The following is a 16,839-nucleotide window of genomic DNA, read 5'->3' on the forward strand; positions in this document are numbered from 1 at the left end:
ATTGGATTTTGGGGGGCCCTTATCAAAGATCAGTTGGCTGTATGCTGATGATTTTATTTCTTGGTTTTCAGTGCTTTTGCATTGGTCTGAGTATCTGTCATTGTACCAATACAACCATGCAGTTTTGACAACTGTGGCTGTATCCTATGGGTTAAAGTGTGAAACCAAGCCCTCCCACTGTGGCCTCCTTCTTGATGAGTTCTCTGCTAATTCTGGGCTTCTTGCCTTTCCATATGATGTTGGTAATCAGTTTTCTATTTCATTGATGAAAGATGAGGGTAATTGTTTCCAGATTGCATTAAACTTTATATAGTGCCTTAGCCAGAATTCACATCTTTACTACATTGAGTCTTCCAATCCACGAGCATGGGATAGTCTTCCGTTTGTTGAGGTCGTTCTTGGTTTCTTGTAATGGTGTTCTGTAGCTTTCCCCACATAGATCTTTTGTTCTTTTAGTTAGGCATATCCCTATATATTTCAATTTATGTTTGGCTATTGTGAAGGGTACCGCCTTTTTTATCTCCTCTTCTATGGTCTTCTCCGATGTGTATAGCAGTCCGATGGACTTCTGTTTGTTCATCTTGTATCCTACCATTCTGTCAAACTCCTCTATTGCATCCAGTACTCCCCTGTGGAGGTTTGGGGATTTTCCATATATAAAATCATATCATCTGCAAATAACAATAGTTTAACCTCTTCCTTCCCCAGACAAATACCTTTGATGTCTTTTCCTTGCCTTATGCCGTTAGCTTAAACCTCCAGCACGTTATTAAATAAGAATGGGGACAAGGGGCATCCTTGTCTGTTCCCCTTTTTCAGTTGGATTGTGTTAGTCTTTTCTCCACTGACTACCACGTTGGTTGTTGGTTTTTGATATTTAGCTGGTATTGTCTTGAGGAATTTTCCTTCCATTTCTCTTTTCAAGTGTATTAAACAGGAATTGGTGTTGGGTGTTGTCAAATGCTTTTTTCTGCATATATCGATATTATCATGTGGTTCCTATAGTTTTTACTGTCAATGTGGCGAATGATACAAATGGTCTTTCGTATGTTGAACCATCCCTCAATCCCTGGTATGAATCCCACTTGGTCATAGTGAATTATTTGTTTTATACACGTTTGTGTTATATTGGCCAATATTTTTTTAAGGATTTTTGCATAGATGTTCATTAGGGATATTGGTCTGTAGTTCTCGATTCTTGTGGGATCCTTGCCCGGTTTGGGTATCAGAGTTATACTGCCTTCATAGAAGGAGTTCAGGAGTTTGCCATCTTTTTCTATGTTCTGAGAGGAGTTTGTGTAGGATTGGTGTTAGTTCTTCCCTGAATGTTTGGTAGAATTCTCCAGTGAAGCCATCTGGGCCAGGGAATTTTTTATTGGTAATCCCTTGATAACCTTGTCTATTTCTTCTATTGCTATGGGTTTGTTGAGATTCTTGACATATTTTGGGGTCAGTCTAGGGGGGGGGGGAGTGTTTTTCTAAGAATGTGTCCATGTCTTCCGAGTTGTTGAATTCATTGGAGTACAATCATTTGTAGTGCTATGTAATTATCCTTTTGATTTCATTAGGGTCTGTTGTAATGTCCCCTCTTTCATCTCTGATTTTTGCTATTGAAATTTGTTCCCTCCTTTTTTGGTTAGGTTTGCCAGTTGTCTGTCAATTCTGCTTATCCTTTCAAAGAACCAACTTTTAGCAGCATTATTTTTTTCCACGGTTTTCTGATTTTCCCTCTCCTGAATTTCAGCTGATTTTTATTATTTCTTTTCTTTTGCTATTAGTAGTATTGTCCTGCTGACTCTGCTCTAGTTGTTGTAAATTTTGTGCCAGCATATCAATCATGCATCTCTCTTCCTTTTTGATGTGTGCATGTATTGCTATGAAACTTCCTCTGATAACTGCCTTTGCTGTGTCCCATACGTTTTGGTACATTGTGTTCTCATTCTCATTGGTTGCTAGAAATTTCCTACTTTGGTCTCCGGTCTGTGCCAGTACACACTCCTTTTAAAGTAGAGTTATTCATCCTCCAGTTGTTTACTCTTGCTTTCTTTGTCTTCCTTTTGTTGATTTCCAGCTTTATAGCACAGTGGTGAGAGAGGTCTGTATGATATCAATGTGCTTAAATGTACGTAGATTCGCCTTATGCCCCAGCATATGGTTTACCTTCAAATATGTGCCATGTGGGCTTGAAAAGGATGTGAAATTTTTTGTATTTGGATGTAAAGCTCTGTAAATATCTATCAGGTCAAATTGTCTAATTGTAGTGTATAGATCTCTAGCTTCCTTGCTGAGTTTCTTTCCCTGTGATCTATCTTTCTCAGAGAGCAGTGTATTTAAGTCACCCACTATAATTGTTGAGGCTGTGATTTCTTTTTTAATCTTTTGGAGTGTTTGGTTGACGTATTCAGCGGATCTCTCATTCGGGGAATATAAGTTTACACCGCTTCGTGGTTCTTTGTCTACCATTCCATTGAGTGTCCCTCCTTTTCTCTTTCTATTATTTACACTTTGAGGTCTATTTTACCGAGATTAGGATTGCAACCCGTTCTTTTCAATTGCTGTTTGCTTGGTATGCTTTTCTCCAGCCTTTGATTCTCAGCCTATTTTTTGTCTGTAGCCTTGAGATGTGTCTCCTGTAGGCAGCAGATTGCTGCTGTTGTGTTTTATAAGCCAGTCTGTTAGCTTCAGTCTTTTAATGCCTGAATTCAGGCCATTGATTTCAGGGTTATTATCTCAATCTGCGGACTCTGTGATATCATATTATATATTTTGTGTTGGGAGTTTTCCTACCTTCCTTTCTTAGTGGTGTGTGTGTGTGTGTGTGTGTGTGTGTGTGTGTGTGTGTGTGTGTGTGTGATTCTTGACGTCTTTCTATCTTTAAGCCAATGCTACATTTGGGTCTGTTTTCTCTTTGTTGCCCTCTGGGTGAGGTTGCTCTATGTGGCGGTCTCTTATTTATGCTTGGTGAGTGTTGTTCTTCTGCCCATACTGGGTCAGCAAGGATATTTTGTAGGGCTGGGTTTCTTCTAATATATTCTTTGAGTTTTTCCTTGTCCTTGTTTTCCTCTTACTTTTCTATCTATCTTGATCGATAATTTGGCTCGGTACAGTATTTTTGGGTTTGTGTTGTTTTCCTTCAATTTTTGGAATATGTTACTCCACTCCTTTTCTTCATAGTTTCTGCTGATATGTCTGAGTATATTATTATTTTGGAACCTTTATATGTGCTTGTTTGTTTTTCCCTAACTGCTCTAATGATTTTCTCCATTTCCTCAAAGTTGGATAGTTTAACTATTATATGCCTCGTAACTTCTTCTTGGGATTCAGTCTAGCTGGTGTTCTTTCAGCCTCCTGAATAGTAGCCTAGTTTTCATTCATTAAGCTGTTAAAGTTTTCCTCCAAGATTTCTCTTACTATTATTGTAGATGACTTCTTTGTTGTATCTCCCTCTGGTAATCCAATAATTCTAATGGTGATCTTCTTCATAGCATCAGAAATAGCTCTTAGGTTTTCTTCAGCTTCTTTGATGATCTTATTAGATATTTGTTCGTGTTTGTTAAAGTCTGCTTTGCTGTCCTCCAAGTCACTGATGCAGTTCTTCCACTCGATTCTCAAAGCCCATGTATCTGCTACTGGTTTTTATTATCTCCTCCCTAAGCTCTTGTATTTCCCTTTGGTCTATGGACTTTATCTCCTCTATCATTTCATCATTTTTCTGTATTATTTCCCTCTCATTTTTCTGTTTCCCTCTTATCCTGTATGACTCCAACCAGCATTCTGAAAATTTTATTCCATGGAAGTTCAATGTCTGCTTCTTCTATGCATGTCTTCATGTTCAGGACATCTTTTGCTTCTCCTGTTTGTTTTTTTGTTGAGTTCGTTGGAGCTGATGGCTGTTTGCGTTGCATTGTTTTAGGGGAGCCAGGTGCCATTTTCCAGGGAGTCAAAGAGCACTGCTCTCTCTGGGAAACTTTTAGGAATGCTTCTTCGAACTGCCTACAGCTAATTTCACTGTGGAATTAACCTACCACTTTATCTTCCTGTGGCTTCCCTCTCAGGGGTATGCATCCGAAGACTGGTGGATTTCCTGCATTGGTATTGCAGAGGTTGGGTAGAGTCTCCTACAGAAGCTGGGAATGTTCATGAGTATTGGCCAAGCTGCCTTAGGCCTGTGTGGCCCCCAGTGACATTAGACAACAGAGGGAAAATAGGAGTTCCCCCTGCCATACACACAGGAATTCCCTGGTAAGAAGTTTGGAGGAGTACCTCCTCTTAGAGGTCGTCAGGGCTTTCCACAGCCTTGGGCTAGCCACACAGTGATGAGCTCACTTAGCTGGGTGTGTCACAGGCATAAATGCCCTAGGCTAATGGTTGTGGTCTGGAAGTCAGCAGTGGAGTGTGAGAGAACAAGAAAGAGACAAAGAGAAAAAAAGTAAAAAGCAATCCTTAAACTTAAGTATCAATGTAGCTGAGCCCTGATCCCTGCCTGTAGAGCTAAAAGGGTTTGATCCCTGCCCCGAGACAGCAGCAAACTGTGGCTGTATTTAGAGTAAGTCCCCGTGCCACCTTGAAGTGATCCCGGCTCCAGCCAAGACAGTGGTTGGGCTAAAATCAAACCATAGCCGGCCTCCACTGTGGTGCACCAAAAGCACCCAGCCTCTCAAAACCTTGTGAATCTGTGCCTACTTATCTTTAGGATGCTCCTCCTGTGATCCAGCAATGTTGAATTTCTCCCTTACTAACTCTCCTGGGCTGATTTCTGCAGAATACTTCTGGTATGTGTTACCCAGTCGCCATCTTCCTGGAAGTCCCCATGTGAAATATTTATATGTTTCCCAAAGGGGTTGAAACCCACAGGTTGAGAACCACTGCCCTAATTCTTCAATGTGCCCCCTATAATGTTACCACTATCATGACCCCAATTCTACCTTACAAATCTGGCTAAACCAGAGTATGTACATGGGTACAGATAAGAGCTGGAAACACAGGGAATCCAGGACAGATAACCTCTGAGAACCAATATTGAGAGTAGCAATACCAGAGGGTAAGCAGAATGTGGTGGGGAGGGGGAAAGAGAGGGAACTGATCTCAATGTTCTACATATAACAACAGAAAAGTGGGTAAAGGGAGATATCAGTCAGTGTAAGACATGAAAAAAAAATCTATAAATATTCAAGGTTCATGAGGGAGGGAGGATGGGCGTGAAAGGGGGAAAATGAGGAGCTGATACTAAGGGCTCTGGTGGAAAGAAAATTATGATGGCAACAAATGTACGAATGTGCTTGACACAATGTATGTATGTATGTATGTATTGTAATAAGAGCTGTATGAGCCCCCAATAAAATGATTTATTTTTTTTTAATAAAGGTCAACTTGACCTTAATGAGTCATCTGTCACCATAAGTCATTTCTTTCTCTTTTTTTCATAAGTAATTTTTATACAATACACCAAATGCACTTTCCTCAAAGGAGCCAGCAAAAGGAACACTGGAAGATTTACATTGTTCTATTACGCTGCATATTCATCTATCACACACATAAAAACATCCACTTTATCATCATAGCATGCATTCAATTGTTACCTAACCAAAGAAGTGCTCAATGGTTTGCATTACGTTGGCAAGCTAAATGGACAGCACTGATTTTACAAAGTTTTCCTTGGAATTTAGCATCAATAGTTCTTTTTCTGAAAGGTGAGTGTTATATATAAAGATTTGCTAAAAGCAGAAATGAAAAACAAAAGGATGACTTCACTCTTGACCCTTATGACTCCTGTTGCTGCAACAAGAGCTCCCCTCACAATGGTAATCCTGGGCACCTACAGCATGCTTACCAGGAGGTCCAGAGGAAAGGATGAATGTTTTACCCTAATCAATGTAATTTGTGAGCTTGTGTTATTACAGATATGAAATCAGGAAGGAAACTGATGGATATCCAGACTGGGTGAGGTTGACAACCCCAGGTGCTCTATGCATCATCAAAAGTGACCTAAGCATTTAGGGAAAGGATATTTGAGTAGTCAGAATGCCTGGTCCATGTTGCATACCAAAAAAGACCTTAAACAAAAACCCATGTCTATAGAGTGAATTTCATCTCATGGTGATCGTATAAGATAAGGTAGAATTGCCTCTGTGGGTTTTTGAGACTGTAACTCTTTATGGGAGTAGAAAGTCCAATCTGTCTCCTGCACAGTGGTTGGTGGTTTCAAATTGCTGACCTTGCAGTTAATAGCTCAAGGAGTAACAACCCCACCACCATATGTAATAGGATACCACATCAGGGAGCTCAAAAAGGACTCTAGATTTTTGTTGTTGTTTTGGGGTTTTTGTTTGCTTGCTTGTTGTTGTTTTATATATACAGTAAGTCCCTGGGTTAGGATCTTCTGACTTACAGACAACTCTTATCTTCCCATCAATGTTATGTTACTTCCCTTACTTTGAAACAATAGAAACAGCAACTCTTTGCAACAAATTATTTATCGCATTCACCTTTATGTGTAACACAGGCAACTTTTAATTAATAAAAAGGCTTTGAACCCTTTCTTGCATTTATGCTGCATTCTTCTTCATAGAATCGTTTCTCTGATTATTTTCTCAGCATACAGATTACCATATAGATTTAAGTATAAACCAACCCAAATATAAGCCAATGCACCTAATTTTATCACAACAACTGCATTAAAAATGTGCTGAAAATGACAGGGAAGGAAGAGAGAATGGAGCACACCCAGGTCTACTAAACCTTGAGGAGGATAGCCCTGCTCAGAGCAGCCTATAATGCACAGAGAGAAGCAGATGGCTGGCCCCACTAAAACACAACATTTCTCACTGACCCATAGCTCTACAGGGAACAACACTGGAGACACAGTGCGAGAAATGCACCCAATCTGACCCCACCAAACCAAGAAAAACCACTAAGGGCCTGCAACAGATAGCAAGGGGAACAGAGCAAGGAAGTCCCAAGGGAATACCAAAAATAGACTTTGGGTCCAGGGCGTGGTACCCCATTAAACTCAACCAGAAAACACTCCTAAAGGTTAAAAAAAAACAAAAAACAAACAAAACAAAAACATACCTGGAACTATTAACAGGTTCTTTTTTTTGTCATTGGTTTTCTTATTGTTGTTTTGTATTCTTTTGTTGCTTTGTTTTGTGCATATTCTTCTCTCTACAGGTCTATCTACATAAGATAGGCTGGATAAACAATCTGGAAGAGAAAACAATGAGATAAAAAGTTCCTGAGGGACATGGGAGAAGCAGAGGCAGGGGGAAAGAAGTGGTTGTTAACAAACCCAGGGACAAGGAACAACAGGTGATCCAAAATTGATGGCAAGGAGGGTGTAGGAAGCCTGGTAGGGCTTTAACTAGGGCAGTGTAACAGACGAATTACTGAAGCCCAAATTAAGGCTGAGCATGATAGTGGGACTAGAGGAAAGCAAAAAGAAATAGAGGAAAGAACTAGGAGGTAAAGGGCATTCATAGAAGTGTAAGTACAGGCATGTACATATGTAAATATATTTATATATGAGGATGGGGAAATAGATCTATGTGCATTGATTTATTGGTTTAATATTAAGGTAGCAGATGGACATTGGGCCTCTAAGAACACTTTGTTCTATTAAACTGACATTCCATGATGCTCATCTTCTCAACACAATCGCTGAAGACAAAGCAGGTGCATAAGCAAATGTGGTGAAGAAAGCTGATGGTGCCCGGCTAGCAAAAGATAGAGCATTCTGGGATCTTAAAGGTTTGAAGATAAACAAGTGGCCACCTAGCTGAGAAGCAACAAAGCCCACCTAAAGGAAGCACAGCAGCATGCATGATCACAAGGTGTCGATGGAATCAGGTATCAGGCATCAAAGAACAAAAAATCATATCATTGAGGATTAGGGGGAGTGTGGAGTGGAGACCCAAACCCCATCTGTAGACAACTAGACATCTCCTTACAGAAGGGTTGCTTGGAGGAGATGAGCCAATTAGGGTGTACTATAGCAACAATGAAACATACAACTTCCCCTAGTTCATTAAAGCTTTCCCCCCACCTCCACTAACATGATCCCACTTTACATTACAAATCCTGCTAGATTAGAGGATGTACACTGGTACAGATGAGAACTGGTAAAACAGGAAATCCAGTACAGATAAACCCCTCAGGACCAATAATGAGAGTAGCAATACCAGGAGTGGATAGGGGAAGTTGGGCTAGAAAGGGGGAACCGATCGCAAGGATCTACATATAACCCCCTCCCTGGGGGCAGAAAATAGAAAAGTGGGTGAAGGGGGACATCAGACAGTGTAAGACATGACAAAATAATAGTAACTTATAAATTATAAAGGGTTTGTGAGGGAGGGGGTGGGGAGGGAAGGGGAAAAATAAGGAGCTGATAGCAAGGGTTCAAGTGGAAAGAAAATGTTTTGAGAATGATGATGGTAATAAATGTATCAACATGCTTAACACAATGAATGAATGGATGGATGGATGGATTGTGATAAGAGTTGTACGAGCCCCTAATAAAATGATTTTAAAAAGAAAAAAAAAGATATACTAGCTGTGGATGATCACATCAATTTACCTGTCTAATAATCCTTTCCTAAAAGTGAATTTGACCTGGTTAAAATGAATTTATATTAACTTAAAGGGCTTACATCTTTCTCCTCATAAGAATAATATGCTTGAGAATTTGACCTGATTATAATGAATTTATGTTAACTTATAGGGCTTACATCTTTCTCCTCATAAGAATAATATGCTTCCATTAAGAAGTTTCAAAAATGTGAGATTTTAAAATTGTGAAACTATTTGCCTCTATGTTAAAGGGTTTTTAAAAAGTGCTGAAAAACTTGCCTTATACACAGTATATACAGTAAATGAAGTATGGTGAATGGATCCACCCCTGATGCACACCTTTCCTGATTTTAAACTATGCAGTAGGTGTTTTGGAATCCCTATTCTTCTCAAGGCTATTGAATGCCCTTTAACAATCAATGAAACATAAGTAAACACCTTTCTGATATTCTTTGTTTTCAGCCAAGATCCATATAACATCAGTAATGATGTCCCTTGTTCCATGTCCTCGTCTGAATCCAACCGGAACCTCTCGAAGCTCCTGTACTACTGCAACCGCTGTTGGATGATCTACAGAAAAAATTTTATTTGCTATGATATGAATAATATTGTTCTGTAATTTAAGCATTCTGTTGGGTCACCTTTCTTTGGAATGGGTATAAATAGGAATCACTTTCAGTCAGTTGGCTGTCTTCCAAATGTCCTTGGATAGCCAATAAGTGTTTCCATGCTTCATCAGCTTGTTGGAAGATTTCAATTGATATCCAATCAATTTCTGGAGACTTGTTTTTTTTGTTTGCTTTTTTTCTCCTCTTTTCTTTTTTTACATTTTATTAGGGACCCATACAACTCTTATCACATTCCATACATATACATACATCAATTGTATAAAGCACATCCATACATTCCCTGCCCCAATCATTCTCAAAGCATTTGCTCTCCACTTAAGCCCCTTGCATCAGGTCCTCTTTTTTTTCCCCCTCCCTCCCCTTTTCCCCCTCCCTCATGTGCCCTTGGTAATTTATACATCGTTATTGTGTCATATCTTGCCCTATCTGGAGTCTCCCTTCTCCCCCTTCTCTGCTGTCTCTCTCCCAGGGAAGAGGTCACATGTGGATCCTTGTAATCAGTTCCCCCTTTCCAACCCACTTCACCCTCCACTCTCCCAGCATCGTCCCTCACACCCTTGGTCCTGAAGGTATCATCCACCCTGGATTCCCTGTACCTCCAGCCCTCATATGTACCAGTGTACAGCTTCTGCCCTATCCAGCCCTGCAAGGTAGAATGCGGATCATGGTAGTTGGGGGGAGGAAGCATCCAGGATCTGGGGGAAAACTGTGTTCTTCATCGGTACTACCTCGCACCCTGACTGACCCATCTCCTCTCCTAAACCCCTCGAGCCTTGTTTTTGGCTAATGCTTTCAGTGCAGTTTGAACTTCTTCCTTCAGTACCACTGGTTCTTGCTCAGATGCTTGCTCCTGAAATGGTCCAACATTGCCAATTTTCGTTTTGGTATAGTGATTCTGTGTGTTTTCTCTATGTCCTTTTGATGCTTCCTGCATCCTTCATTAGTTTGCTCATGGAATCTTTCAATATCGCAACTCAAAGCTTGACTTTTTTCTTGAGTTCTTTAAGTTGAGATATGCTGAACATGTTCTTCTTTTTAGTTTTCTAATTACAGGTTTTGCACACATCATTATATAGTTTGCCTTCTTGAGTTCACCTTTAAAATTTTCTGTTCAGTTCTTTATAATTTTTTCCATTTGACTTAGTTCTTCTATGATTAAGAACAAGTTTAAGAGTCTCTTCTGACACCTACTTTAATGTCTTTCTTTAAAATCATTTTACTGGGAGCTCATACAACTCTCATCACAATCCATCTATACATCCATTGTGTCTAGCACACTTGCACATGTGTTGCCATCATCATTCTCAAAACATTTGCCTTCTGTTTGAGCCCCTGGTATCAGCTCATTTTTCCCCTCCATCCCTGCTACCCGTTTCCTCATGAACCCTGATAATTTAGAAATTATTATTATGTTGTCATTTTTTGCACTATCCAATGTCTCCCATCCCCCACTTTTCTATTATCCAGCCCCCAGGGAGGAGGTTATATGTAGATCCTTGTAATCAGTTTCCCCTTTCCACCCCACCCTCCCCCCCCACCCACCCAGTATTGCCACTCTCACCACTGGTCCTGAAGGGATTGTTCTGCTTCCAGTTCCTGCCTGTACCAGTGTACATCCTCTGGTCTAGCCAGATTTGTAAGATAAGATAGAATTGGGATCATGATAGTGGGTGGGGGGAGGGAGAAGCATTTAGGAACCGAGAGAAAAGTTGTATGTTTCATCGTTGCTACACTGCATACTGACTGGCTCGTCTCCTCTCTGCAACCCTTCTGTGAGTGGGTGTCTAGTTGCCTACAGATGGATCTTGGGTCCCCAATCTGCACTCACCCTCATTCACAATCATTTGATTTTTTTGTTCTTTGATACCTGATACCTTCAACACCTCATGACCACACAGGCTGGTGTGCTTCTTCCATGTAGGCTTTGCTGCTTCTGAATTAGATAGCCCCTTGTTTACCTTTAAGCCTTTAAGACCCCAGATGCTATAGCTTTTGCTAGCCGGGCACCATCATCTTTCTTCACCACTTTTGCTTATGCACCCATTTGTCGTCAGTGATCATATTGGGAAGGTGAGCACACATTTTCAGAACATTTTCTTTCTACTTGAGCCATTTTCCCTTCCTCCTCCACTCTCCCTCATCAAGGATAATTTATAAACTATTATTATTTCATGGCTTATACTGACCGATGTCTCTCGTCACCTACTTTTATGTTGTCTGGCCCCCTGGGAGGGGGTTTTATGTAGATTATTGTGATCGGTTTCTCTAATGTCTTTCTAATGACCTTTGCATTTCTTCATGTATGATGTTCTTTATGTCCTTCCACAGCTCACCAGGTCTTTTGTCATTAATATCCAATGCAACAAATCTGTTCTTGACATTTTCTCAAAATTCAGGTGGGATGGACTCAATGTTGTAGTTTGACTCCCATGGACTTATTTTAATGTTATTCCACTTTAACCTGAACGTACACATGAACAATTGATGGTTTGTTCCGTCGTTGGCCCCTGGCCTCATTTTGGCTGCTGATGTTAATCTAATTTGACAGATATATTCAAGTTGATTTCTCTGTACCTCACCTGTAGAAGTCCATGTGTCTAGCTGCCATTTGTGTTGTTTAAAAAAAGGTATCTGCTGTGAACAAGTACTTGGTCTTGCAAGTTTTCATAATATGCCCCGCTTGATCATTGGCCCCATGAAGGAAACACAGAAGATCTGGGTGCTATAGCAAATGTGGTGAAGAAATTAGATGGTACCGGCTATCATACAGAATATCATCTGCGGTCTTAAAGGTTTGTTTCAAAATAAGCTCCCATCTAAGTGAGACTTCAACAAAGCCCCCTAGAGGAAGCACACCAAAGTCCATGATTCAAGGATTGGAAATTACATACCATACATTCTTGAATATAAGCCAACCTGAATATTAGCTGAGACACCTAAATTTTACCACTAAAACTGCATAAACAGTATGCTGAAAAAACTTGGCTTAAACACAAGTACATACGGCAATACAAATCTGATAGACTTAAATTGTGAGATTTTGGTATGCAGAAGGCTATGGATGCCAGTGGAAGCCCAAAATACATTTATAGGATTCTTCAAAGGGAATAAGCCTCCAATGATTTCTAATCATACTTGAGGGATGATAACTCTGCGTATCAGACAGAGTATTAGAGAGACAACTATAGTAGATTAAAATGATAGATCGGGCTTTAATGTTTAATACCTTGTCATTTGATATCCCTTCTGACACACTTTGGGCTGGATCTGGTTTTTACCATTTTCTGGGTTTTTTTTTTCATAATGGGGTTTATCTCTGTTGCATTTCTTCATTGTTGGTAGCCTTCTTGACTCTGTTAGGTGTCTTCTTTTTCTTTGTTTTTAAGTATATGAAGCCCAGGATGGGTGAATCTATAGAGATATCAACTAAAATAAGAGTTCTTGAGGGTTATTTTTGGGGAGGTGGCAGGAGTAAGAGGAAGTTGATATCAAGTAGTTTAAGAAGGAAAAATGTTTGGAAATTAATTTGGTAGCAATTTTACAACTCTGTTTGATGTGATTGAACTATGGAATGGTATGATACATGGATTAGCTCCTAATAAAATGGTTTGGAGAGAAAAATCATGAAAACTCCAGCTTTGTTTCTATCACTAAGAAAAAATAACTTTAAGATCTTGGTCCAATATTCCTACTAAACTTTTAGGTCAGCACAGCAACCAAAAGCAATGTTTGAAATCCTCTTCCCCATCTCTTCCTAAATTATTCACAAATATGAAGAGAATGATCTTGTCTGTAGTCTTTGAGACTGGAGGTAATTACCAACCACCAAAGCTTAGAAGATACGTGAGGTAATAGACAAGAGACTTATGCACACTCTGACAATTTTAATAAACTTAAGGAAATCACCCAGAAGCGTGACGAGACTCAGCCTCCTTTTTAAGCCGTTTAACTGATGCTCTAACCCTATACACCCGTTTGAAACCAGCTTCCCTGACTGGGGCTACAGTCCTTACTACTCATTTTATTACCCATTGTAGTAAGCCCTACACATAGGGGAAAAAGCTTAAAAAGGCGGATGAAGGCCCTCAAACCTCGATCTGAGATTTAGTGTATATGGTATTCAAGGTTAACAGTTGCAAGGTGCAGGCAGAGTCAGCGCGATGCCTGGTTCCAGCAGAAGGTAAATTTTCACAGCCAAGCCTTAGTAGCAGCCCTGTGGTCAATGGCCTAGAGGGCCCCAAAGGAGCAGTGTGCAGTGGGGGTGCATGGGAACAATGACCAACCTGGTGCCTGCTTCAAGTGTGGAGAATAAGGGTACTGGTCATAGAAATTCCACAGGCCTAGAGCTCCAACCAAACCCTGCCCAGTGTGTGGTCAGAGCAGTCACTGGAAGTCCGACTATCATTGGAAAAGCTACAGGTCACTGCATCTCCACAGGGAGGGATGTCCTTCCAACTCCTGACCCGCTGTTGGATTTGCTGGGGTTGGCTGAAGACTAGTGGGACCTGGACTTAAAGACCCCCATCACCCTCCCCAAGCCCGGGGTAATAGTCAAGGTAGCAGATAAGTCGATTTCCTTCTTAATAAACACAGGGGCTACCTTCTCTGTCCTGCCCTCATTTTCAGGGCTGAGCAGTCCTTCTTCAATCTCAATCATGGGTATCGATTGCAAGCCTTCCTGTCCCGGCGTACTACCCCTTTCTTTTGCTCCCTGGATGGTACACCTTTTATTCACTCCTTCCTTATAATCCTTTTGTGCCTGATCCCTCTGTTGGGAAGAGACATTTTAAATAAGCTACGGGCCTCTTTACACCGTACTTCTAGTCTCAAAGCACCTCCCAAGTAGTGCAACTTCACTGACTCCTTGCTGAAGCCCGTGAATCTCACCCAAAAGTACAGAATAAACTTCTCCTTTTCTTTCTCTTTGGCCTGGTCTCAGTTTAGCTTTGCGGTGAACTTAAGAGTTTTATGTGTCTTATGTGTTTTATGTGTCCAAGCTGAACTTGGAAAGTCACAGTACCTTCCCTATGATAAGAATTGCCACAGTGAAGGTATAACCAAATTATAGGTATTGCATTCTCATTATTCTCTTTTCTACTTAACCCTGTGACTCCAAGTTTTACCTGTCCTATAGCATTGCTAAAAGTCAGCAACAACTCAAGGCAGTGTGGGTTTTGTTTGTTTGTTTTGTTTTTAATACAATTGCTGAGTCAGAATCAACTGGATGGCAGTGAATTTGAGGGTTTTTTTCATGGAGATAAGAATGTTATTTCCATTGGTGGTGAGGTGGGTGTGGGAGGCCTGGTAGGGTATGAACAAGGGTAATGTAATGAAGAGGTATTGCTGAAACCCAGGTGGGGACGGAACATGATATTGGCAGAGGACTGCAGTGAGGTGGGAAGTACAGGTAGAGAAGGCTTTGTTCCTCCCCTCAGTAGAGCGCATATTCAGGATGGAATGGAGGATGTAGCTATAGGATACGACTATGGTACACAATGTGCTTACAAGAACTGACCCAGATGTGATAGCAGGAGATATTTCAGCAATATAAACATGACCACAAGAGAGCTCCAAGAGTGGGAAGAGGTCACAGAAAAAATGGTTGATTTTATTTGGTCCACAGAAGGACAAGTTCATTAAACAGCCAGTAAAGGATGAAGCATTCATACATCCACCCAGGTAAGAAGCCCCCAATAGAAGGAAGCTAACTGTTGGGGACATTTGTGTGGAGTAGAGGAGGGGAGAGCAGATGGCCACATAACGATCATAAGCCATAGTGGCCAGAAGGAAGCACTCTGTAGTACCAAAAGTGACATCAGAGCCAAGCTGGACTATGCAGCCAATGACAGGAATAGTAGTTCTCTCTTTCAAGAAACTCAGGAGCATGACTGGTGTGACTGATGTGGAGAACCCAATGTCCACAAAGGCCAAATGGCTGAGGAAAAGGTACATTGGAGTGTGAAGCTGAGGACTGCTTCGGATTAAGATGATTATGCTGATATTGCCAACTATGGTAACTATATAGACTGCTAAAAATACCACAAATAAGATGGCACATAGTGTGGGATTATCTGTTAACCCCAAAATAATGAACTCCGTCACGGTTGTATGGTTTTCAGTCTCCATCTATCCATTCATTGGTGCCTGGTGGCACAGAGAGTTGGGTGTTGGACTGCTAACCACAGATCTGTGGTTCAAGCCTACAAGTTGTTCTGTGGGACAAATGTGAAACTATCGTTTCTCATGAGAGTCACAACCTTGGCAATGTTCTATACAGTAGCCATGAGTCAGAATCAACTTAATGGCAGTGAGTTTGGCTATTGAAATAAGAACCTGGAGAGATTAAATTGCCTAAAATGACTCTATAATGTCTATGTCTAAAAATAACCTTACAATCAGATTTTTAAATGGAAACTTTACCTCATTTATATGGGATATTTCATGTCCACAAATTTTCTTTTCAAATTTACTGTTTAAAATGGAATGATCTTAGCATCCAGCTATTCTACTCCTATTTGCACCCTAGAGAAAGTCTTCCCCAGATGCCCAGGAGATATGTAAAAGGATATTCACAGCATCATTGATTCTAATAACAAATTTTTAAACAACCTAAGTGTGTTTTGAAAGGCCAGGTCTTGATTTTCTACTCCCATCTCAAATATTCTTCTTTCCCAGTAATTTTTCTTAGTAAATGCTAATTCCATTTGTCCAGTTGATTGGGCCAACAAACATTGAGTTAACTTTGGCATCCTTCCTACTTCTCCTGGAATAAAACAGTACATTCTTAGTTATAATCATTTATACCATAGTTAGACTATGTCTGCATTCAAGCTGAGAAAGTCAAGGTTATAAAGTATAGATTCTGGATATTCTGCTAAATCCAACAAGATATATTCCCCACACTATATTTTTGTATGTTGTGGGAGTGCATTAAACAATAAGACGAGTCCAGGTATTTTTATGGACTAAGATTAAATGGGGACCTGCAATAGGGTAAGTTTTCATTTAATCAGTTCTATAGTAAGGACATTTAAGGGAGTTTAGAAGGTAGAAATGGAAGTAATCACTCTAAAAAAGCTAAGAGATTAGAGTGAAAGACAAATTAGCATTACAGAAAAATGGTGACTATATTCAAAATAGAATACACAATCAAGGACAGGAAAATATAGGTTAGTAATTTTTAATCCTGTAAGAGTCAACTTAAACTTGCTTTTTCATCCTAAACCTCTATTTAAAGAAAGTAAAAGGAAATATCCATGCACAACAGTCAGCAATTATGCTTTTCGCCAAGTGTCGAGTTTGATTCTACATAATTATAAGTCAGTCAATGTTACATGTGCACCATCACAATGTTATATCATGTGATTAATAGTACTAGGACTAGGTAGGTTACAAAAGTCTTCTGATCTTTTATTTCCTTACCTGGGAATAATAATACATACCTCAGATGATCATTGTCTTAAATGATATAATGTAATCAAAGCCATCAAGCACTGTTTATACAACAAATAGATGCTAATGTATTAATATTTTACTTGGAAAAGTCAGCTTGTAAATTCTGGCACAAATAGAAGAATCAAATATTTCTGTACATTAATAAATAGCATGTGTGTCCTACTTATACATCCACTGAAAGGGTGGGGAA

General features: G+C 40.1%; 1 protein-coding gene across 1 annotated transcript; it reads right to left on the reverse strand.

The window, feature by feature from the left end:
• Positions 1-13,689: 13,689 nt before the first annotated feature.
• LOC142445837 (olfactory receptor 5P4-like) lies at positions 13,690-15,332 on the reverse strand. The gene is given in 2 exon segments (XM_075547715.1): positions 13,690-13,962; positions 14,562-15,332. Coding segments are annotated over 2 exon segments (1,044 nt in total).
• Positions 15,333-16,839: the final 1,507 nt, after the last annotated feature.

This window comes from Tenrec ecaudatus, chromosome 4, assembly GCF_050624435.1.
Source record: "Tenrec ecaudatus isolate mTenEca1 chromosome 4, mTenEca1.hap1, whole genome shotgun sequence".
NCBI classification, from domain to species: domain Eukaryota; kingdom Metazoa; phylum Chordata; class Mammalia; order Afrosoricida; family Tenrecidae; genus Tenrec; species Tenrec ecaudatus.